General features: G+C 51.8%; 7 protein-coding genes across 7 annotated transcripts; 4 read left to right on the top strand and 3 right to left on the bottom strand.

Annotated features, from left to right (window-relative positions):
- Window positions 1–568: 568 nt before the first annotated feature.
- Aspvir_006631 (uncharacterized protein) lies at window positions 569–2152 on the top strand (the record flags this gene model as incomplete). Its single annotated transcript, XM_043269826.1, has 1 exon — window positions 569–2152. One exon carries the CDS (start codon window positions 569–571, stop codon window positions 2150–2152), a length of 1584 nt encoding a protein of 527 aa, XP_043125761.1.
- A 315-nt stretch (window positions 2153–2467) lies between these two features.
- On the bottom strand, window positions 2468–3887 carry Aspvir_006630 (pyruvate dehydrogenase (acetyl-transferring) subunit E1 alpha; the record flags this gene model as incomplete). The annotated part of the gene is made up of 4 exons (XM_043269825.1): window positions 2468–2973; window positions 3027–3481; window positions 3561–3694; window positions 3765–3887. 4 exons carry the CDS (start codon window positions 3885–3887, stop codon window positions 2468–2470), a joined length of 1218 nt encoding a protein of 405 aa, XP_043125760.1.
- Window positions 3888–4385: 498 nt separating this feature from the next.
- On the bottom strand, window positions 4386–5856 carry Aspvir_006629 (putative lipoate--protein ligase; the record flags this gene model as incomplete). Its single annotated transcript, XM_043269824.1, has 3 exons — window positions 4386–4628; window positions 4683–4790; window positions 4846–5856. The coding sequence occupies 3 exons, from the start codon at window positions 5854–5856 to the stop codon at window positions 4386–4388; spliced, it is 1362 nt and encodes a 453-aa protein (XP_043125759.1).
- Window positions 5857–6345: 489 nt separating this feature from the next.
- Window positions 6346–7725, top strand: Aspvir_006628 (bifunctional chorismate synthase/riboflavin reductase [NAD(P)H] ARO2; the record flags this gene model as incomplete). Its single annotated transcript, XM_043269823.1, has 3 exons — window positions 6346–6380; window positions 6442–6803; window positions 6869–7725. The coding sequence occupies 3 exons, from the start codon at window positions 6346–6348 to the stop codon at window positions 7723–7725; spliced, it is 1254 nt and encodes a 417-aa protein (XP_043125758.1).
- Window positions 7726–8402: 677 nt separating this feature from the next.
- Window positions 8403–11195, bottom strand: Aspvir_006627 (uncharacterized protein; the record flags this gene model as incomplete). Its single annotated transcript, XM_043269822.1, has 1 exon — window positions 8403–11195. The coding sequence occupies one exon, from the start codon at window positions 11193–11195 to the stop codon at window positions 8403–8405; it is 2793 nt and encodes a 930-aa protein (XP_043125757.1).
- A 6262-nt stretch (window positions 11196–17457) lies between these two features.
- Window positions 17458–21147, top strand: Aspvir_006626 (putative serine/threonine protein kinase; the record flags this gene model as incomplete). Its single annotated transcript, XM_043269821.1, has 1 exon — window positions 17458–21147. One exon carries the CDS (start codon window positions 17458–17460, stop codon window positions 21145–21147), a length of 3690 nt encoding a protein of 1229 aa, XP_043125756.1.
- A 1350-nt stretch (window positions 21148–22497) lies between these two features.
- Window positions 22498–23615, top strand: Aspvir_006625 (arabinogalactan endo-1,4-beta-galactosidase; the record flags this gene model as incomplete). The annotated part of the gene is made up of 2 exons (XM_043269820.1): window positions 22498–22824; window positions 22884–23615. The coding sequence occupies 2 exons, from the start codon at window positions 22498–22500 to the stop codon at window positions 23613–23615; spliced, it is 1059 nt and encodes a 352-aa protein (XP_043125755.1).
- Between the last annotated feature and the right edge of the window lie 658 nt (window positions 23616–24273).

Raw genomic sequence — 24273 nt, 5'->3', positions numbered from 1 at the left:
TCCATCATCTTTGTATTACTGGGTCTCGGGTGTGATTTTTCTACTTGTTACGCTGCTCATAGACGTATCTGCCTTGTGGTTCCCAGGAAGGCTGAGCAAAAGTGTCATGTTGCAATGGTGTTGGAAGCTGCTTTACCTGGATGAACCACATCTGTACAACCAATATCCCTAACATTGTACATGCATCAATCAATCAATCTCTTCCTCATTATTCCTCTTCCACACTATAAAGCATTATGCGCGTTGTTGAGTTCATTATTTGCTTGCAAACATGCATGCAAAGACGTCTCGTAATAATACGTATTCTATTTTGGCAGGGGATGAAAATTACCGTACACATGGGCCGCTCCCTCAATGAAAGCAAAAACTCTCTTGTTCCCAACGCAAAATTTGCAAAAGCAACCGGTGATTTTTCATAATCGTCTCTTTATCATATCTCATCGCATTTATCCAGTGTTTATCACAGAGGGGGGACTACCACAAAGAGAAGCCCATTAAGCCCCATTGTCACCCAGATCAAAGCTCCTCTCCTGCCCCTGGTTTCCCTCTGGCCTACCAGACATCAATCATGTCAATGTATCCCTGGCATGGGACGACAGGCTCCAACGCTCATCATCACCAACACACCGGAACTGCAGCGGCCGGCCCTCGAATCGATCACACGGCTCCGTCGACGTCGCCCTCGTCGTTCCAGATGCCTCAGCTCCGGTGGCTGCCGTCCATGATGTCGCGGTCCCAGCAGAACACCCTGCCTACCATCTCGTCGAATCTGCGAATGGGCCAGAACTCGCACCATCAGCCCGTGGCGGTGGTGGTCGAGGCGAGACCCCCTCCGCCGGACTCCAGCGAAGGGTCCGAGAGTGATCGCTCCGACAGCGCCGTGCGAGACGGCACGGGGCCGGACGGACTGGGGGATGCCGATTATGTGCCGTCGCCAGGGGATTTGGGGCCGGGCGGGGTGCAGAACGGGGTGTCTGGGGTTGGAGGCGCAGCGGGGCCTGGTGGAGGGGTTGCAGGGGGCAGCAATGGTCACGGGCTTGCGGCGGGCCGGGTGCTCGTGGACGAGGATTTGGACGGCACTGGCGGGGGAGGAGACACGCCGCGCAAGCACGGGAAACGACTCACGACCAAAGAAGAGGTGTCGCTGTTTGACATCTGCAACCGCCACGCGGCGGAGTTTGGACAGCGCAGCAACCTGTGCAAATGGTGGAAGACGGTCACGGAGGAGTTCACGCGCGACCAGGGGCATCCCTACTCGTGGCACTCGGTGCGTCGCAAGGTGGAGATCGTCACCAAGCAGCGCATGAAGTTCCTCGAAGAGCAGCGCGAGAAGGGCGGCACCGACGCCGACGACCTGTCAAATCCACGGTGGCGCGCGGCCGTCGACGCCTGGATCCCCACGTGGCAGCGGTGGGAGGAGGCCGAGGCGCGGCGCATTGAGAGGCGCGATTTGCGCGCTCGCAAATCCCGCAAGAGGAAGGACAGGTCGTTTGACCTGTGGGATGGCAATTCCGACGGATGGCGGCCCTCTGCCACTCCGGTCGTGGAGAACCGATTCCAGGGTCCCAGTCAGGGTTCAGGTCTGTCTCAGCAGGCGCAGCCACCTTCCGTCTCCCCTGCGTCTCCTCCGGTTCCCGCTGCTTCCACTGGAGCTGGAGCTACCACTGTCCAGAATACCGTCCGCCTACCTCCAGGCTTTGACTCGATGTTCGCAAGCCAGACACCCCAGCCGAACCGGACGGCCACCGCGGCGGCAGGATGGTCGTACCCGCAAGCATCAGCGACTGCTCACGCCCCATCCGCGCTGGAAAGCAGCATGATGACCGCTGTATTGGAGACTCTAGGGAAATTGAACAGACACCTCGACGCAGTCAGCGCCGACCCTCGCTCCTCCCCGCTTGTTAGCTCTTTGGCTACGAATGGGCAGATCGCTCGGGAGAACGGGATCTCGCACGACGGCGCCGTGGACGGTGCTCCAGGCTCAATGTCCTCGGCTTTCATCAACCAACTCAAGGATGAGCTCCGGCAGGAGATGCAGGATGAGCTGCGTCGTGAGCTGGAGAAAGACCGGGCCTCCTTGGAGGAGAAACTAGATTCCGTGCAGCGGACCCAAGAAATGATCCTCGAGATGTTGCGACAGGAGCCCAGTTGATGTTCCTTCCTTTTATGCTTGATTTTTTTTTCTTTTCAGTCATTATCTTCATTCTATCATGATACCCTTACGAGATAAACCGTCGATATGTGTTAACCGCGGAATCCCCAAGACTTTTATCAAACATCTCCAATTGTAGATTTCTGACGCTACGGGAGAAATATAATGCAAAACATGAACAATAATTTCGGGCTAAATTACATATACTAGACGTGCTGTAGGGGGGTGGTTCATATGACCCTGCCAATTTCCGAGTTTACAACTTTTCTCTCAACTCCTGCTTGCCTGCTTGCCAGATATCGAAAGGGTAAGAGTTTAGTAGTAGAAGGTCTCGTCGACAGTGCGGCCTCTCATCCAGCGGGGCTCACTGCCGCGGACATAGATGTCCTCGAACAGGATGCGGGGGTTGTTCTCGGGGGCGGGCATCTGCTCGGCAATAGCAACCTCCTCGTCGACGTGGCTACGGGCAGACTTGTCCAGAGCCTTGAGCTCCTCCTCGGTCATGACGTTCCAGTCAAGGATCTTCTGCTTGAGACCAGCAATGGGGTCGTTGGTGCTGCGCATGCGCTGGATCTCCTCACGGCTACGGTAGGTGGTACCGGGGTCGGACATGGAGTGGCCACCGTACCGGTAGGTGACGTACTCGAAGACCAGGGGACCATTGCCGGCGATGGTGTACTCTCTGGCGTACTGAACGGCAGCCTTGGTGGCAAGGACATCCATACCGTTGACCTTGATACCGGGGATGTACTGACCACGCTTGTAGTAGTCGGTCAAGGCGGAGGAACGAGCGGCGGAGGTACCCATACCATACTTGTTGTCTATAGATTGTCAGACTTGGACTGCCAGTAGTTTTCATCAAAGATTAACTTACTCTCACAACCGAAGATGGCAGGAAGGTTCCACAGCTTGGCCATGTTGAAAGCCTCAAACACTTGACCCTGGTTGGAGGCGCCGTCACCGTACAGAACAATGCTGGTAGCCTTCTCCTCGTTGTACTGCTGGGCGAAAGCAAGACCGGCACCAACGGGGACCTGAGCACCGACGATACCGTTACCACCGAAGAAGTTGGGGGCGAACATGTGCATCGAACCACCCTTTCCGTAGGCGATACCTTCACGGCGGCCGAGCAACTCTCCGATGATCGAACGGACGGTACCACCACGCATCAGGGCATAACCGTGGCAACGGTAGGCAGTGATAACCTTGTCGTCGCGGGTGATGGCGTGTTCGATACCGGTAGCAACAGCTTCCTGACCAATAGATAAGTGGCAGAAACCTCTGATCTTCTTTTCCTTGTACAGACGGTCGGCGGCCATTTCCATGCGTCTAGACAGAGCAAGAACCGTCAAGATTAGATACGAGTCGCGTAGCAACAAAGAAACTCCACTCCACTCAGTCCACATACCTGGTCAGGACCATATCATAGTACATCTGCTTCAAGTCTTTCTTGGTGACCTCGAGCTCATACGGAGGAGGGTCGATCTCGTATGTCTCGAAGCTCTCATCGGAGAGTCTGACTGTAAAGGGCTTGTCATCCTCCTATACACAAACACCCATCCCGTCAGCATGAGACCTTCCGAATCGCGGGTTTTTGGGCGACTCAACAAACCTGCGGAATATTTTCAGCATGCGCTGAGGCGGCGTCGGTGGTGACAGAGCGGCGAGCAAGAGGAGCAAAAGCCTGACGCCTCAGAGGCGCAGCCTGACGGGGCCATGCAGCTCGGAATAACATGATGGGAGGTCGAGAAGTCCAATTGATATGGAGGAGGAGAGATAGAAGGAGATGAGGAGATCTTCTTGCCCCGTTATCTTTCAACGCCGGAGATGTTGGGATTTGGGATCAAACTTCCCCTGCGACTAGGCGGAATTCGGCAGGCGGATTACTTAAGCCACGCTTCCGTTCGGGGAGCGCCGGTGTAGTCACTGCAAACAGCGCAAACAAGCTGAAGCTACTATATAGACTGCAGTAATCAAGATGATTGTAGGTCATCTCCGATGTAACTAAAATTATGACCTTTTACTATTGTGTCGAGAGGGTAGACCGTCAGCAGGGTTGACGTTTCAGGTGCTCGGAACAGACTTGGCCGGTGCGTGTTACAAAGGCAAAGATTTGACTGTCCAGACTCTGCTCATCCACTCAGGACCGTGAGAGTAGTCGTCTGAAATGTTAATATACATGGTTGTCTACTGTACAATATAAATTTGGTCGTCCAGGGGTAAGTGAGTCAAGCTAGGAGCATAGCTTGCTTCCAATGAACGTCGCAAGCTCATGCGCGACTGTCGCCTCAACGTCTGCGCCGAGACGGTCAGTGAGTAGCTGGTCCCATTGGCTCAACTGGATTTCGTGAAGCTTCCGTCCATTCAAAACTTCATGCACTCGGCGTGCTTGCTCGGATGCCACGTTTGAATCAGATGAGACCGAAATTTCACTCTCAATGATCGCACCGTGTTTGAGGCGGAGAAATATTCGGGTCTAGATGATCGGTCAGCGAGTTAAGGAGACCAACACAGTAACAAAAGATCTTACAGAGTGAGGCAGTGACTCTGGCAATGCGGGTCTTTGGCGCGGATCCTCCTCGAAAGGGAACGTGGAAAAGGTGAACTGTGGTGTCTGAGTGTACTTCCACTCCAAAGACTGGTTAAGATCATACGTTAGTAATGGCCTGACATACTATCCGCATTTGTCTTACCCGAAGCTCCCCAATGCCTTTTCTAATCTCCAGCTCTCCATATCCTTCTTGTGCTCCTACAACACCGGCCACCCAGTCGGCTCCAGCGTACAGCTCAGGCTCATTCGCGTGAGCACGTTGCGCCCGACGGACGGCATCAGGACTGACCTGATACAGTCGAGCAAATTGCGCCATAATGCCCTCCATCACCGCTTGTATCGAGAAAGGAGCAAACGCATTCTCAAAGGCGGTCGACACATTGGTCACTGGTGATCGCACACTCTCCACGCCTTTGGCCTTTATATAGTCCCGTGCAGGTGAACGTAGAAAGAATCCTAGATCGTTGATATTGGGGGAATCTAACAAGCAAGTCCCATGATGTAGTGCTCGGTGTCTTGTCAATTTGAATGCTGAACCAGAGATTTTCCGAGATAGGGATGCGCCAGGCCCACCCTGCTCGCTCGTCCCGGAGGACATGACAATGTCATGTCGTTCATTAACACCGGTGTTGGTCGCCCCGATATTGTGTAGAGCCTGTACAACCATCTCCGCATGTTTGTTGCGAGTAAAAGTGGTGCGCGGTGAAATCACACTGTAATTCAGATTCCCCAGGTCGTGAAATACAGCTCCTCCGCCCGATCTGCGTCGAACCAGTAGTACGTCGTCACTCTCGTTGTCGCCTTCTCCAACTTTCACGCGGTCATTGTAAAGTGCTTTCAGGTTGGTCTCGAGCCATGGGTTCTGATTGCGTCCAATGACAACGCAAGGTCGATTGACGTACAAAAAGAGAATGCTGCTGTCAACTGGCGCATGCTCCAGCAAGAAATGCTCAATGGACAGATTCACATATGGGTCGGATGATAGCGACTGGTAAATCTGGTGCTGGGAGGACTGACGGCTCGCTAGCTGTGCAAAATGGTCGGTGGATAATGCGGAGTTATATCGTACAGCACCTGAATAAGGGCTGCCACCGCTCTGTCTAGGAGCCAAAGCCGAAGTCAGCAGGCATTGTCCTCGCAGCAGACGACGCATTGAGGAACGACGAGGTTCAGGCACAGAGTGAGCATGGTTTAAGCTGTTCAAACTTCGGACTCCATGGCGGAGATCAAATGGAGATTATGTAACGTATGGTAAGATGGCGGTGTCTGTGGCTCAACTGAAAAAGAAAAGTTGGGTATTGTAATGTAAGATCTTATTGATGAAAGATATCTCCGATCGCCGGCGCGCTAAACCCAGATAAGCAATGCCGATGACTGTAGTTAAAAAGTCCCGCTTCATCTCTTTTGCGGCCCTCAAAATAAGGGCTGACACAGCAGTCCGGATTTACGCTGAATATACATTTCACGGCTATACCTTGTCTCAATTGTGAGGCCTCCGTATTTGTTTGATTCGATCTGACCATCGTTGCCGACTGACGGTTTGTTGGTAAGCAGTGCATGATTCTCCCTTGCGAATAGCCCCACCAACAATAACGTGAGTCAAAAAGCAGAAGCATATACAGAAACAGAAGACCATTTCGAAATGTCGACGTGGGGAGAATACTTCCGGGTCACCACGTACGCTGTCCCTGATTGAGTTCCATCCAGAGTCAACCCTCTAACCTTTCTTCGCTCGCAGTTATGGTGAATCCCACTGCCGCTCTGTTGGCTGCATCGTCGATGGCTGCCCTCCGGGCATGGAGCTCACAGAGGAAGACATCCAACCCCAGATGACCCGACGACGTCCCGGGCAGAGTGCTCTGACAACGCCTCGAAATGAAAAGGACCGAGTAGAGATCCAGTCTGGAACGGAGTTTGGCATTACCCTAGGCACCCCGATTGGAATGATGGTGCGCAATGAAGATCAGAGACCCAAGGACTACGGTGGCAGCACAATGGATCTCTACCCTCGTCCCAGTCACGCTGATTACACTTACCTGGAGAAATACGGTGTCAAGGCGAGCAGTGGTGGTGGCCGGAGTAGTGCCCGCGAGACCATCGGTCAGTTTTGAGCAACACCCCCGAACAGACGAGTCGCTTTTTTGCTAACTACTCCATCTTTTCAGGCCGTGTCGCCGCCGGAGCCATTGCGGAAAAGTACCTACGCCTCTCGCACGGTGTTGAGATTGTCGCTTTTGTCTCCTCCGTGGGCAACGAACACCTTTTTCCCCCGACCCCCGAGCACCCTTCTCCATCGACCAACCCGGAGTTCCTGAAGCTCATCGAGACCATCGATCGTAAGACTGTCGACACCTTCGTCCCCACTCGCTGCCCGAACGAGGAGGCCGCGGCGCGCATGACAAAAGTGATCGAGACCTTCCGGGACAACCAAGACAGCATCGGCGGCACCGTCACCTGTGTGATCCGCAACGTCCCCGTCGGCCTGGGCGAGCCCTGCTTCGACAAGCTCGAGGCCAAGCTGGCGCATGCAATGCTCAGCATCCCCGCCACCAAGGGCTTCGAGATCGGCTCGGGCTTCGGCGGCTGCGAGGTCCCCGGCTCGATCCACAACGACCCCTTCACCGTCTCCGAGGTCCAGACCCGCACCGGCAACAACACCATCAGCACGCAGCGCCTGACCACCAAGACCAACAACTCCGGCGGCATCCAGGGCGGCATCTCCAACGGCGCTCCCATCTACTTCCGGGTCGGCTTCAAGCCCCCCGCCACCATCGGCCAGGCCCAGACCACCGTCACCTACGGCTTCGAGGAGGGCGTCCTCGAGGCCAAGGGCCGCCACGACCCCTGCGTCACCCCGCGTGCCGTCCCCATCGTCGAGGCCATGTCTGCCCTCGTCATCATGGATGCCCTCATGGCCCAGTATGCGCGTGAGAGCGCAAAGAATCTGCTGCCCCAGCTGCCCAGCACCTTCCTTACTAAACCTACCCTCGGCTCCAGCGGTGCTCCCGCCGCCTCTTCATAGACTTTTTTCTCCCCAGAATCTATATCATAGTTTTCAAAATTGATTGCAGATAGCATCTTTTTTTCGGGCTTTTCAACATGCACCTGACGAGTACGTGCATCGTTTTCACTTCATCTCGCGTCGCATTCAACTCGGGCTGTTCTAGATTTTCTTTTCGCACTAAATCTACAGCTGAGAACGATTTCTACTCTGTCAAAGTAACTTAGCCATGACTCGCCGTAGTCTTTAAAACAGGATTATCCAAAACAACAAGTGCGTTTCTATTTACTGTCTTCCAACGTACAGAGCACAAGGAACAGAAAATGTTCACAGTCCGGAGACATCCGTTTGTCGTATGCCCACAAAAACCAATCAAATTGAAATTCCCGCCCAGAAGCGAAGAGAAGAAAGAGAAAAGGTCGTGACTTCGTGCTTCATAGCATAGTCCATATCCGTTCGTCAGACACAACCCGGCTTTAGAGAACAACACGCTCAAAACCACGCCAAACAAGAAATGAGGCAAGTAGTAAAAGTTGACAACAGCCGCGGATATCAAACCCTTTCGGCAGGAAGGGCCAAGCAACAAAAAGAAAAAGCGAACAAGAAAGAGAAGAAAATTTTATGGATATACAATTGATAGTAGCGGGCATGGGATATACCTTCTGCCTTGTAACGACTCTGGTGGTGTAGGCTGTCGTTCATGCTCCGGTGTTACTTCGACTGATAGATCTCTCAGACATGTTGTCCAAGTCTTGGGCGGTGGCATTAACCACTCTCAATCTCTCCTTAGGAACGGTGAATGTAATTTGGACCCGTCTGCCCTCGGCTGCGCCCTCGACGTCCCAGTCGTCATCGTCCACGTCTATCAGCCCGTCCAACGCCGAGTCATCTCGGGAAGACCGGATGGTCTGAAGGCCCGTATCCCGGGAACCTCGATTGCTTGCTCCCCAGTCTCTGGCGCCCTGTTTTCGTCTGAAGAGCTCGGCCGAGGCACTCACGGCTCGTCGCGGGACCTTTGACTCATTCTGTGCACCATCCACCGTCCTGGGCCCCAGGACCGTACTCCTCCGATCGATACCCGACGCCAGAGAGGCTGTCGTCGAGTCTCGTATCGCTGTAACACGCCTCTGCGTTCCAGAAAGCACACGACGCACGCTGCCCATCCACCCAAACGTCCGCGCCTTTGGAGTCAGTGGTGATCGCCCCGGTGTGGAGGGTTGCTCGATTGGAATGTCTGGCTCAGGATCGTTTTTCAAAAGGTGCTCCCCCTCGGCCCATCGTAGCGAAAGGGTTGTATGCGCGGTAGAGTATGAGTCCGAGGAGTAGCGCTTCTCTCTGGACAGTCCTGTCCCATGAGTGGACGTCGAGGGTGGCGCTTCTGGCGAACTGCGTCCATTATCTGGTAAACTTGTAGGGCTACGAAGTGACGCCTGGAGGCGAGAAGCACTACTCCCAGATCTAGCTGAGGAATCTGAAAGATTCGACGAAGTGCGCTCGTCCTGGTCTGAGGGCAAACCTCCGTCTCGGGGTAGATCTTCCGCGGGTACAGCTCTAACGGTTCGGAATGGAATTCCAATTGGATTCGATATTGTACTGCGCGGAGTCACAAATTCAGCGCCTAAGAAAGGTTCAGTGGCCGCGACAGTATCAGGGTTGCGGAACTCTCCAGAACTTGTTTCCTCCTCGTCGCGTTCGTCGATTGGATGAATTTCACCTGCAGCCTCGCTTCTTCTGTACTCGCTGTATGGCGCTGAATACCGGTAAGGGCGCACTCCCAAGCTTTGTTGGCTATTTCTGTCAGGGGTCGGGATGTCACGTAGCAGGCTGGTGCTCTCCGCAGCAGCTTCGCCGTTGTCCTGCCCGTTCCGACTTGGAGCGGTAGTCCACGAGATTGTCTTATTCTGGTCTCTGGTCTTGGGCATGCGGATGCTGCTCGCCATTTCGGGCTCATCCCTGCCCCAGTAGTGTGCCCTTTGTGCACTGAGAGCGAGCTTGCGCAGTTCGCGATCCCGAGTCCGCCGCACACGGCGTCTTCGCCAGTAGAACCAAGCAAACACAGCCAAGCCTGCAACTGACGGAATTCCCAGTCCGAGTCCTACACCCAGCCCTGCCTTTTTCGACAATGAAGACGTCGAGCCACTAGTGGCTCCAACGGGTTCCGGTTCCGGCTGGCTTGGGTTTCTATATGAAGTCACCCAGCTTCCAGACGTAACATTGTATAGAAAGATTTGGGAGTTAGGCTGAGGCCCTACTGCCGACCGCTTCGTTGTTGTGGCAGTGCCGTACCCGCCGGCGATCATCATCACACCGCCAGGAAGCATTGCTGCACCATGACCATAGATCCCGGCTCCGTCTGCGAGCCCGCTTCCTTGGTTAGATGGTACCACCCAACGCCATGCGCCAGTGCCTCCAAACTCTTCTCCCATCTCCAAGATAGCCAGTTGCGGCTCAGCAGGTCGACTGGTACTGCCTACCCATCCGCCGAAAACGATGACCTTGCTACCGTCCGGCGAGAGAACGGCCGTGTGTCCCGACCTTGGCTCCACAAATGCTGAATCTCGAACAGCAAGCTCAGTTTTCCCCATATCCGACCCTGACTCGACCGTGACGAAGCTCCAGCTGTCCTGCGGAAGAGAGTAGATGGCAAGTTCAGACATGTTGATGAAGGCTTTCTGCGTGTGACCTCCAATGAGGAGAAAGTTCTGTTGCTGTAGTGTTCGACCTAAAGGAGACAATGCGTAGGTGGGATGCAATGGAGTGATTGTGAACCCCGCCTCCGGGATAGCTGGTGCGCGCAGGCCGGCAGTTGATATTCGATACGAAGAGATACGGTCAGTGGTCGGAGGACTCAAGACGATCATGGACTGAGAATAGTTGGCGGCATAGATCCAGGTTGCTTTCGATCTCGTGTTGAACGGACACATGCCACCGAAGGTGTACAGCGAGCTCTCCGTCACGTTAGAAGACGACCAGGCGAACGCGGCAGACAGATAGTTGGGTCCATAGCTGTTGACTCCTAGGTTCCCTTGCCCTGAATCCAAATCGCGCTCTTCCCACGTTCCATTGCCACTCGAGTTGTTGACACTTGGTGTAAACTCCCACAGCCTTCCTTGCTCGTGGGATTGGCCGCAGTCCCCTACATAAACCTTGATGTGACCATGATGATCAATAGCCGGAACAAAGGCAGAGGACTGGTTGTCTGTGTGGAACGGCAGTTCATCTAGCAGAACCGTGTATTCTGGGCTGGCTGCGTCGACTTTTCCTGAGACATTCAACGAAAGAAACTGGGTGGCATTCGGCTGCGAGTCGCTGGGCTGCAGTAAGTACGCAAAAGAATCGTTGTGCTGGGAGGTATAGAGGATATGTGACGGCGAGTATGGAATCGCTGCTCGGACAGGACAGACAAGCAGCGACGCAAGCAAGACAATGAACGTCAGACTCATGACGGCAGTCCTGCCCAATCCAGATTTCCGTAAAGGGCCGTCATCCATGGAAGGGTAGGAGCGGAGATGTCAGAGTGTCTGGTGGATATGAAGACCGTGATCCGAGACGATGCGCGATGCATCTAGCGAGACCGATGATCTTAGCTCGTCACGAAGATTTAGAGTAGGCGCGGGCCAGACACCAGATCGGCCAACATGGAGCAGGACTGTACGGTGGGACGATCGTGTAATTCCTCTGTTAAAGGGGACGAGGATTGATCAATTCGATAGATCTAGTAGATTGTTCGGCAATCAGGATCGAATGAAGACGCCTTTGCGGGAAATATCAAGAGAGTACGAGAGGGAGAGGGAGAGGCAAAGGTGAACGTAACGGCAACAGTAAACATCCCAGGCAACATCCACATCCTACCTTACGCGCAGGTGAATACTCCAGAGTAAGAAGTCATCTACCAGGGTTGTCTGTCTATGACCCATTCTAGATCTTACAACCCTCCCCTGTTACACAATGCATGCAATCAATGAGCATCACTCAAAGCCTGAAGGACCAGTGAGAAGGATATGTTGAGCAGGCCGGATAGATTAATGGAGGGGCCAAGTGAAGCTGCGATGGTAAACACGGGCGGGTTGCACTGGCAACGCTGGGCGGGGGATCCATCCTCATTCATTGACTGGATTAGCGGGCGGAACTCTGGACGATGAGTGGCGTAAAGACTTTAATTGATAGAGTATGATGCTACGGAGACAGAAGTAGATGGGCAGTAGGTAGACATGAAGTGATATCTAGAATGAGGATGAGTATCCAGTCTGTCTGTCTTATCAATCAGTGGCATGTGCGATGGATCATCCCTTGATGTCTCAGGCCGGAGTATGTGAGACAGCAGATGGTCGCACCATCACCTAGCATTCTTCTCTACATCCAAAGTGGTACGGTGTATTATTATGTAGATAGAAGACAGTACTCAGAAGCATCAAATTGAGACCCAATCGTGAAAGGGGGAGGGGTCCCAACCAGGAATGCTTTATTTACACCACAGACGGTCTATCAGATAATCGCCGACCATCTCCGAATAACACTACTTTACTCTCTTAAATGATATAAGCACAGAGTATCCGTATACCATAGACCATTTATCTTTAAGCAAGGGATGAGCTTCTCATGTGCTCGTGCGGGGTCTCGCATATTAATATGTATTGATATGCGAGTACAGAGAACGGATGTATATCATCGAGTATTTCCTATTCAAGCGCCACCACCACAGCGCGCAATAATATAGAGACTGGCATCAGAAGAGAGTGGTATCCGTCACCCATCGCTTCTTAGTTGCCCTTGACTGGATAATGGCTACACCCCAGCCTCCCAGTCTACGGTTCCTACCCAATCCAAGGCGCAAATGCAACAAAATGTCCGTGCTTGCTTGGTGCTACCTGACGCTTCAATCACAGACTCGGGTCGGCTACAAGCTGGGTATGAAATTGCAGCCGAAGATGGCCACGAATCAGAATCGGTTCATACCCTCTTGGTCTTCTAACGGCAATGGATTATTGTCTTCATGCATATGCAACTAGCTAAACCCGGGGTTAGTGCGATGAGGGGTTGCGACCTGAGGCATAAGCAGGTAATAGAAGCATTGACCGTCCGAGGAAAAAGCAATCATCAATCTTGAACGATGATCATGGGGTAGGGACTTAGGAAATCAACCCTTAGTGCATCTAGTTCTTCATACAAAAGACATATTTGGTGGCTTGTGAAGTTAGGTCTTGATGCGCAATACGGAACTCGGCATAGGCATCATTCTAATCCCTCCTCAATATTGTCTAGGTTGGCTAACTGTCTTAGTCTTACCATAATACCCTGCTCACAGATAGCCAATGCAGGACGCCGTAGTTTGCAGCACGTCAGAACTTTCTTCATTTGTTTGAGCGAGGCAGCTGGGTACTATTATCAGTGATAGTTAGAGTCCACTACGCGGCATCATCCTAACCAGACAGTGTCTACGCAGTAGATGATACCGGATGCATAGTCTGCACTGCATCCGGTGGCAATGACGCTCCTCAGAGCAGTGATGATGCAGGGGTAGGACTGGTTGATGTGAGATCAATAATTATTATATTAACTGCCTCAGTCTGCACTCTGCACAGCCCACACAGGACAAGGTCGAACAGATCCATGGGTGGAATGATGGATGGCTGCAGGTAAATCTGTAAGCGAACTAGCGTCCGAGGACGGATGGCCCCAGCTTTCCGTCATGGTATGATGGTCCCCCTTTACTTTACATCCATACCGAAACCTTTGATAAATTTCACTTGCGCTAGTTTTTCGAATTTCAGCAAACCACGCCTACGGAGGACCCTAAAGCTTAGGTTGGTCACACTGCCGCCTACTGGAATAGGAGGTGTTGTTTTACCTTGAAAAAGCAACGGCTGGGTGTCTCAGATAGATACTTTGTACAATCAAGGATGAGGTTAGGAGGCAAATCGCTATTAAACTTGGAGCCACCCGCTCAACTACACTCCTCTGCGGGCCGCTGGTTGACCTGTGCGCTTGAACAGTGCACTCCATTTCGACGGAAAATTATTCGACCTTTTGACGCGGCATCAGGTAGGTACATACATGCATAAACTGCAAAACCAGACTTCATACGAAGAAGGATGGCGAATTGCGATTCAGCGCAGGAACCTACGGAGTAGCATTCAGAATGCAGATCAGGTAATTCGACGACGCCTCCGCTGTTCTGCCATGGTATCAAACCTGTCTACTCCGTACAACGTTCGAGACGCCTTTAGCAGTTGGATCAGCAAGACGAAAAAAGGCCTAGCACCCGTCAATCCGTATCAATATCCCCGCCACTACCATCATACACCAGAGAGCGACCCGACTGAAAGTGCCCGTTTTGTCATCGAATAGAGAGGTATATGGTTGGCGGGTTGCGGCCCAATGATGTAATGCTCAAGAGAGAGTTTCGTGTGATTGGGAAATGGTTCCGGAGAAACCATTTTACTAGGCAGTCTACCTTCTCCTGAGTTAGCGGAAACTCAAGAAGCAATTTGGTTAAGGCCAAATTTGGATTAAAGTCTAGGGGCGACTCTGCAGCGAGGTGGAAGGGCCTGTTAGATGCCGGGGGCTATCTACACGTCCGTACTCTGGGAGAATTGTCGTCTAGCTTAGGAGTGCTTCTTGAAACCGGTTCAGACCTTGCGTGAAGCATACGGAGCAGTACAGAGAGATGATAAATACGAGTTTCTCGTCTACCTAGATACTGGAAACTAATCCAGCGGTACCTATCTAAATACTTGCCTGCAAAGGTGATCCTGCTATGCAAAGCCAAAGGCAAAAATGTGACGGAAAAGTCTACTCTGTCTTGTTCTTGTACGAGGCATTGGAGGCAAATAGGTACTTAGCGTCTTTATGCACATATATCGTTATCTACTGGTGCTCAAGGAAGGCTGCTTTACAACTTGCACATTATCCCAGTTGTCAGGAAGACATCGAGTTCAACCAAGGTTGCCCCTAAAACAGCCACTCCTCGTCGGATCCGATTGTAATTGGATCGCATAAGAGAATGATGATGCTGTACATGTCGTCTGTATAAGTGTAAGTTTCCACAGCCTTCCAATCACCCAGGAGAAATCCTTAGATGGAGACTCTTGGGCACTGCTCTACAACGAAAGTGGATATAGGCTGCTTCAATATACCGATACGATAATTGAATTCCTACTGACCTTGTCGAATATCAAACAAATGGTCGGTGAGGTGTTATGTTATTATGCTTTCGCACGGCGATCTCTCTTTAATTGTGCTTCATAGGTACTGAATAAGAATCGTCCATGAAAATTACTTCGTACCAGGTAGGTACCTAAGATACCTACTGTAGTAATTAGTTGGTCTTGTCTAAGGTACTTAGACTACCTAATTGTGCCTACAGAGTAGAGAACAGACCTCCGGCTAACAGTCTAAGCTCAACGAGGCGAAGCACAGCGATTGGATGGTAAGACAAGATCGCTACTCGGGGAAAATTCAGGTACCTACAGTATCTAATGGAAGGGACATCAATTCCAGACTCGGATATGATTGTATCGATTGGTGCGGAATTTGATCAATCATTTCCATAGTCTATCAGTGATCGACTCTCCGCGTATAGTGAAGTCCTCTGCGATATAGAGTGGAAGATACTAGAAACTGGAGACGATTGAACAAAACGTGCCTGGAATGGGCCAGAATGATGGAGGGCAAGGTGGTAAATGGACGTTGGACCCACGGAACAGCAGATCTGCTTCATGATGGGGACAGGCTAAATCAGCTCGAAGTATAGCGGTAAGGGTGATTTGGTGATATGATGAATCATGTATCTATCAAAATGAGAGGGTAAGGTTGATTAATAATGACATAAAAAAGTATATCAGATAGCGGTTCCTGAACCTAAGAGTCCAGATAACCTCAAATGTCCCCGAGGACCGCAAGAGGACAAGACTTGAGAAATCGATGATGGCACTCGTTGACCTTGACGGAAAGAAAGGAATGGAAAAAGTCCTCTACGTAATATACTCCCGTCCGTGCTGTATCAGATGGCGGATGGTCAGTGGGTAAGCTTGGCATCTTGCCACTCCCTAGTACAATGATCTCTCACATCGTGTGGGAGATACTCTACTTGATTTCTGCTTTCTCTTTCGAAACTCCTCCGGAATTTGTAGATTAATTTAACAAGTACATTCATGAGAGTGATGAGGTCAGGATAGGACAGCTTCTATGATCATTCCAAGTAGACTAAGTATCATCCAAGTTATGGAAAATCATATGTGCAACACCATTGGACCCATGGCATGGGCCGACTGTCATATTACCATGTCATTCCGTCCACCAGGTGTCAATGATTGAGGAAACTTACCGTACCTTACATCCCCTTTGACTTTTTACTTTACCAAACCCAAACTCCCTCAACCCAAGACCAATAACGAACCCTGCCAGTTTTAACCAAGAGCCCAAAGAGCCCGAGACACAGTCAGTCCGGACAATCGGCCGAAGGGATAACCTCTTTGACACCAGCTGAAAGATGAAAACCTTGAAGATTGAATATAACAGCAAAAGATACAACTTCCACTCTCATAAATTGGATAAATAAAGGTGATGAGCTATGGAAATGTCTGTTGAGCTGTATGAGTATTATTACCATATTATTACTATCATAATTACCTACCTACTTAATCATAGCCCTGGATGTCAGGATTAATTACCAACCTTCAGTCAGTCATTTAGTTACCCACCAAAGTTCCCCACCATTACCAGAAATAACCCACTAGTCATGGCTTGACCCATCCGCCTATCTGACTATCTCCGATTAACTATTATTATTATTCTTCTTTCCTGAGTATTGATCATTACTACTTGTCTAAATCCCCCCCTCCGCCTGTTCCCGCCTGACAAAAAGTTATTTTTCCCTAGAACAAAACACCTTTTGCCTGCCAAGTGCCTACAACCTCCATCTTTCCTGTTTTATACACCCTCGTCTCGCTCCCTCTTCCCTACTAATCAACTTCTATCATCTCTTTTTGTATTCGTCTTATTCTTCTTTCCTTCTGACTTCTTTCATCTCAACCCGTTGGGGAGTCCTTTTCACATTTTTCCAAGTTCTTCCGCTCCCTTGTTTTCTATGCGCAGACGCTCCTTTCCTCACTGTCCACCGAACTGAAACAAATCTCTCTCCGCCCTCCGTCATCGGCCCTCCGTACAACTCACATCTCCTTTTTTGAGATAAAAGGCCTTTCTTCTTTCATCGCTTATTGCTCTACGATTACCTAACTGTTGCTCTCCTTCTTTCCTGCCCGACGTTCAGAATTTCCTCTGTTTCGCCGGGCGCAAGTTTCGATCCTCCACCGCTTGACTGGCGCTGTAGCAGGTCTATCGCCGGACTTTTATCCGTCGTCACCGTTGTCTGGCACGCGGTGTCGGTTTTGTCCTTGCACCAACCGTCAATCATCCATTGCCAACTCAGCCTGCATGACTGCTGTCGCTTCCGCCCGAGTCGGACCCTGAGACAGAGTAATGCCGAATCATTCGTGCGCCCGATCACAGCTTCCCGTCAGCCCGCCTTAAATTGAATGGTTTACTGCGGAAGAATAATAGACAGGAAAAAGAGAAGGAGTAGGAAGAAGAAGAAGAGAGGGAGATAAAGTGATTAAGTGGAGGAACAATTTCATTACCAGGTCCAAACACACAGGACAGGAAGGAAAGCATCAGCAAAAACCCAGATAGGAGGATGCACTGTCGCACTTCCTATATTGTTGGTTTGGAAAAAGGATAACAAAGAGTATGAAAATGACTGATCGCCCGTCATCAGCTGGCCTGGAGGAATCCGTGAACTTGGTTGCTCGAAATGGTCAAGCAGTGGACAGCGTTCCGTCCCGACGAAGTTCGGGTAGGTCTGCTGAAGCTCCAGAAGCCTCGCTGCCTGCCCCGGCCGAGTCGGTAGATGTCAGGCAGGCAGTCGCCAAACCTCCCAGTGCCAAACTTGCCCTGCCTAACGGCGAGGTGGCGGATGCTCAAACGTCTCTTCGTCACACATTTCCCCATTTATACCATTCCTCCAGTGCATCCCGGTCACCCTCGACCCGTACTTCATCCAGCTCGCTACAGGCGTTGAACGAACACACAGTCGTTGACGCCCGGTCGGATCACGGTTTATGGACGAAAGCGTCTCTCGGGCGAAGAATGTCCCATCGCAGTGCGCACGATGCGCCGCCTGCCGATTACCCAGTATATCCTGACCAGTCCTACGCCGTACTCCAATCACAAATACACCCTACCTATCACCCTCCATTTCTGCGCTCCCGCAGTTCCTACCCAGCACGGACTGAGTCGCTTGGTCGACTTGCGACCCCGCGCGCCGCTCGCACTGCGGGCAACACTCCCGTATCGAGTCCTGGACTATTCTCCGTCCACAGTCCCCACTCAACGCCTCCTCCTCCTAACTCCGATGACGAAGGTCGCATTAGCAGTCCCTACCTACACCCTACTCATCTCCAGCCGCCGAAAGAGACACATACGGCGGAGGTTGACCGAGATCTCGTTACTGGGAACAAATTGATCAACCAATATGAGATTCTTGAAGAGCTTGGGCGGGGTGAGCATGGAAAAGTGAAACTGGGCCGTCATGTGACAACGCGTCAGAAAGTGGCTATCAAGATCGTTCAGCGCTATTCGAAACGACGCCGTTTGGGTAAATTGGGTAATCCCGAAGACAAGGTCAAGAAAGAAGTCGCCATTCTGAAGAAAGCTCGGCACCCAAATGTTGTCAGTCTGCTGGAAGTTATTGACGACCCGAACCGCCAGAAGGTGTATATAGTCTTAGAGTTCGTTGAGAACGGCGAGATCATCTGGCGGAGGAAAGGACTACGTGAGATTATACAGGTCGACAAGCGCCGCCTGGAACGTGAACAGGCCGGTATTCCCGAAACCCCGTCGTTCTGGGAGGAGAGTCGACAGTATGTCAGGACGGCGCAGCGCCTTCGTCGCCAGCGAGAGAAGGCACGTGAACGGCGCCAAATGAAGGCCGTCCACGCTCAACAGGCACCTATTCCCGCCTGGAGTTTAGAGCATGGAGCCGAGTCGGACGAGGAAGAGGAGGTTGATCCAGCAATGGCCCGCACCATTAGTCGCTCCATTGCGAGTCACGACGAGGCCCAAGAATCCCCGAGTCACTCCTTGGCATCCGCACATGACTCTGCGCTGGCCGCAATTGAAGGTACAATGTACGGAGCCTATGTTGATTACTCCCTAGATAGGCGATTCAGTACCGCCTCGAGCAGCATGGGCTACGCACCCTCCGAGCCGGAGTGGTTGTCGGATGATGACGACATGTCGTACGTTCCATGCCTTACCGTCAACGAAGCGCGAAACGCATTCCGTGATTCTCTACTCGGTCTTGAATACCTTCACTATCAGGGTATCATCCACCGCGATATCAAGCCTGCGAATCTTTTAGTCACAAGCAATCACCGCGTGAAGATTTCCGACTTTGGTGTTTCCTATCTTGGACGGCCCATGCGAGACGAAGAGGAGGAGCAAGTCGCTGAAACTGACGCGACCGAACTGGACGATGCTCGAGAGTTATCCAAAACCGTTGGCACCCCGGCCTTCTACGCACCCGAGCTGTGCTACACCGGCGACGACTTTGAAGAGACAATTGGCTCGGTGCCCAAGATTACCGGTGCGATCGATGTTTGGTCTCTCGGCGTGACCCTCTATGGAATGATCTTCGGACGTCTGCCTTTCGTGTCCGACGACGAATACAGCATGTTTCAGACTATTGTCAAGAAAGATGTTTTCATTCCGCGCAAGCGCTTGCAGCCTGTCGAGGACGACCCCGAGACCGTCAGCCAATGGCCCCGATACTCGAACAACATCAAGCGCATGGAGGACGAGCTTGTGTATGAGGAGATCGACGATGAACTTTACGACCTGCTGAAGCGATTGTTGACCAAGGATCCGGTCAAGCGCATTACGGTCAAGGAGATTAAGCACCACCCTTGGGTCCTCCATGGCCTGCCGAATCCCAGAGCGTGGATTGAGGAAACGGATCCAGGCTATCAGAGTAAGGGCAAGAGGATCGAAGTCTCCAACGAGGAAGTCACTACCGCCGTCAGCAAGGTGCCGTTTATTCAACGGGTACGGTCCAATGTTGCCAAACTGTCGAACTACCTCACTGGAAGGTCGAAAGACAAGGATAAGGAAACTCGCAAACGAACGTCTAGTACCACACCATCGGTCGAATCTTCCGCCTCAAGCAATGCTAGTTTGGGAAAATATATCCTGGACAGTCGTCGGGGTAGTCTCAGGGAGGAGGATTTATACCGGCCTGCCAGGCTGGCAACCAGGGACGCCGAACATCCGCTGTCGCACAGCGTGACGGCGAGTCCGGTTGGTCGGGATAATCAAACCTCATACTTTGACGAGGTAAGAACTGATGCGACGCTTGATCGTACGCCGCGCCCGGATCCTCCTCATCGCGCGACGTCAACCTTGTCTACTGCCGGATCTGCAAAGACTATCCGGCCAGACTGGACAGCCACACCAGGTGCAAGCCAGCGGGTCAGTGCGTCTTCCAAGGTCGAAAACCAGGGCACCACTCATGTCGGTGGTCTCTTAGGCGGGGCAGGCCGTCGGCTAGCACGTGGCCTTCAAAGCAGAGAGTGGCGCTCAGATCGGTCCATTTCCGGAGATACCGCAGATTCCGTCTCTCTAGACGGTGATCGTCACTCAGAGCCCAGCCTTGCCTTGAGCGTCGCCTCCGCAGTTGGTCATCTACAAAGCTCGAGCTCTTTGCGGGACGAGGACTTTTCCTATTCGCATGCGGGGGGCTTGGGCGCAGCGGAATTAGGACACCGGCGCAATAGATCTCAACAGCTTACGACCAAGTCATCACAGGAGCCGTTTCAATTCGCCAAAGATGTCTTGCTGAGGAAGCGACGGAGTGACATTTACCAGGCTCCTGTCGACGACCAAGTGCCACCGGAGAGCAAGAACAAGTCCACCGACTCGCTAAGTCTTCGACCCGAGCCACAACCAGAGACAACAACATGCGCAATCGAAACTGCCACCACCGACCCACCATCCGGTGGACTAACCACATCGCCACCCTCGGCTGCCACCATTTCCTCCTCCTCGGTCGACGACTACACCAGTGGAATGTCTCAGAGTGCTTCTCATCCAAGTATCCCCTCGGTCATTTCCGGTGCATCATCGCTTTCCGGTGATGGGTCCGTCAAGGACAGGGAATGTGAGCAGGCGGTCGCAGTCCCTTCCATCCTTCGCACGGGCGAAACGGTCAAGGCTAGACTCGTGCGGCCCCAACGGTCACACGAGGACGATGAGTCGCGGTACTACTGTGATGATGAAAATGATTCGGAGGACGACTCTGAAGACGAGGTTCTCGTCATTGGTAGAAAGAAGCCGAGCCCGCAGAAGCCAGTGATGTGTGGGACTCAGGCTTCCCAGCCCAAGGCCTGAGCTGGATATAGGAAATTCGCCTGACGTGGCCGACGAATCTTTCGAGTCAAAGTTTGCCGCCTGAAGCCAAAAAGGAAAAAAAAGAGAAGAAAAGTCTTCCTATTTTGAGATCTCTAATACCTTGCTAAGGGCGCAGAAACCATTGTCCTATTTCACATTCTGTTATTGTTCTTTGAGCAGTCCCTGACGTGATATCCAGTGGCTTGCTCCTTGCTGGGTCTCGTTTCTTTAATGTATATCAATTTTCTTCGCCGGGCCTTTTTCCTTCCTGTGTGTTGCACTATTGCGGGTCCCTTCGACAGGCCATTTGAATGACTGCATTTGCTGTTGGCATACATGGATACACTGCTTGTACATATATTCTCATGGGCGGCACGTCTATATTCGCTTTTTTCTTTGCTTGCCTTTGCTCCCTCCTTCCTTTCTTATTGCGCACCCCGGCGTTCTTCGATTCGACCCTCTGCGATTATATATTGGGATTTTGGCATGGGGTGTTTGAGATACAAACTCATCTATCGTTGTACGTAATGTTGAAACTCGAGGGAGGATCTGGGGATGCAAAGGTTGGGATATACCGAGCTAGAGTCCTTTTGAGGAAGCTCGCATGATGCATGAATGTCTTTTTTCCCTTTTCCTTTTGCTTTTTTCTTTCTTTCACTTTTGCGTGCTGTTGTGATGTGATGATGGATGATGATGACCTAAATTGGGAGACGCGGAACATCCCAGATGGCTTAGTATTTGACCCCCGGTTGGGATGAAGCAATAACAATTGATGGATGCTTGGTTCTTATGAAATATCTACTCCGTACCTTTCGAGCTAACAATTTTCCTCCAGTGCTGAAGGAAGCATGCTAGTCATGACTCCGCACCGGCGGTTTGAAATTCCCGGATCTGCAGTGCTCGGGGTATCACCATCCAGGAACCCACCACTTAGTCTTCTTCAAGGAAGTTCTTCAACTGTTCCTCCACCAATAGTGGATGTTGCCTCAATGTACCTATCCAAACCTCTGTCCTCCATCATTCCGTGCCATTTACCCGGCCATTGGAAAGAAAAAAAGCGGGACACCGTGCCATCCTGCCAGGTCATGTGTCCTTGGTTGATTCTGCTGTATGATGGTGCCGCAAGACCATCACTGGTTTCTGCTGAGACTGCTGTTGTCTCGGATTTATTGCTCCCTTATGTCCCAAGTTTGATTTGATGGATTAATTGGTAGCGTAGTCACGGCGGGGGGGAGCAGGAGAGAAGATACATATATGTGCTTTGAAACACTCGTTTTTCCTCGTTCTACAGGTGCTTAGGTCTTGTGTTGACATCCAGTGATTCTGAATTCTGACAGTTACTCGGGCAAGATGATGCTCCTACCCCTTTTTGTTCTCATCTTTCACTCTCTCGCTACTGCGTCGCTTACTTACCGCGGCGCTGATATTTCCTCCCTGCTGATCGAGGAGACGGCCGGGATTAAGTACAAGAATCTGAACGGGCAGACGCAAGCGCTTGAGACTATACTCAAGGCTAACGGTGTGAATTCCATTCGCCAGCGGGTGTGGGTGAATCCTAGCGATGGATCTTACAATCTGGACTATAACCTGAAGTTGGCGAAGAGGGTGAAGGCCGCAGGGATGAGCATTTACCTGGACTTGCACTTCAGTGATACTTGGGCGGACCCAAGTCATCAGGTACGTGTGATGTGGTCGCCCTAACTGTGCGTACTATGGCTGAGACGAGACAAATGTAGACCACACCCGCTGGGTGGTCGACCACCGACATCGGCACCCTCACCTGGCAAGTGTACAACTACACAAAGGAGGTCTGCGACACGTTCGCCAGCAACGGCATCGAGGTCGCCATCGTGTCTATCGGCAACGAGATTCGCAACGGATTGCTATGGCCGCTCGGCGGGACGAGTAGCTACGCCAACATCGCCAACATCCTGCACTCGGCGGCCTGGGGCATCAAGGACTCGACCCAGTCGCCCACGCCGGAGATCATGATTCACCTCGACAACGGCTGGAACTGGTCGGAGCAGAAGTACTTCTTCGACACCGTCTTGTCGTCAGGCGGGAACCTGGTCAGCTCCGACTTCGACCTCATCGGCGTGTCGTACTATCCGTTCTACAGCGCCAGCGCCACCCTGTCGGCGCTCACGACCAGCCTGAAGAACATCCACTCGACCTACGGCAAGGACGTGCTGGTCGTCGAGACGAACTGGCCTGTCTCGTGTCCGAACCCGGCGTATGCATTCCCTTCGGATCTCAAGAGTATTCCCTTCTCGGCGGCCGGGCAGACGACGTTTATACAGCGGGTTGCGAGCGTTGTGGCGGGGACCTCGGGTGGCATAGGACTGTACTACTGGGAGCCGGCTTGGGTGCAGAATGCGGGCCTGGGCTCGAGCTGTGCGGACAACTTGATGGTGGATTGGAGTACGGATCAGGTAAGGACAAGCGTGAGTGTGTTTGAGGGGATCTGATCGTTGTACATCCTTGTCTGCGATTGCTATACTCCGTACGAAGTAGTCTACAACCACTACAAGCTACCAGGGATCAATATTGTTTTAGAAGTCCAAGGCAGAAACATTTCCGTGAAACTTGGTAGTCGAAAATGTGTTGAATTGTTGATCGCTCATAACTCGGACATGACGCTCGGTGGCTGTGCACCACGACTAGTATCGACCAACACGTCTGGAGAGTCCACTTAGACCAAAGAGTTGACCTGTCAGAATCCTGCAAGCTGGTAGCTAAGAAGTGAGATATCTCAAGGCTCACACTCTGTAATGTAGCACACAGATATAAAAAGAACGGAATGCTGTCGGGCTGACTTTTCGTACAGAAAGGGGGAGGGATAGTCGTTTGCTACGGAGTATAGGCTAGAGACAAAGAGCCGATAATGTCATTAGCTAACAGCCTTGAGTGGATCGATCATGGGGAATTGGATACTGATTTATGTGGGGAATTGCAGGAGACAGGAGAGGTTCACACAAATATCCCAAGATCGATTTTGAATATTTGTAACCACTAACCAGGATGGTTGATGGAGTCTTACTCGACCTGTCTACATTAGCACCACAGCTGAGTCTAGGTACGGGAATAGAATCGGGATAAGAACATCAGTTGGACATGTCGTCAATC

Source organism: Aspergillus viridinutans, assembly GCF_018404265.1.
Source record: "Aspergillus viridinutans IFM 47045 DNA, scaffold_4, whole genome shotgun sequence".
NCBI lineage: Eukaryota > Fungi > Ascomycota > Eurotiomycetes > Eurotiales > Aspergillaceae > Aspergillus > Aspergillus viridinutans.
Note: the sequence above shows the minus strand (reverse complement) of the source record. Positions and strands in the feature narration are given on the sequence as shown.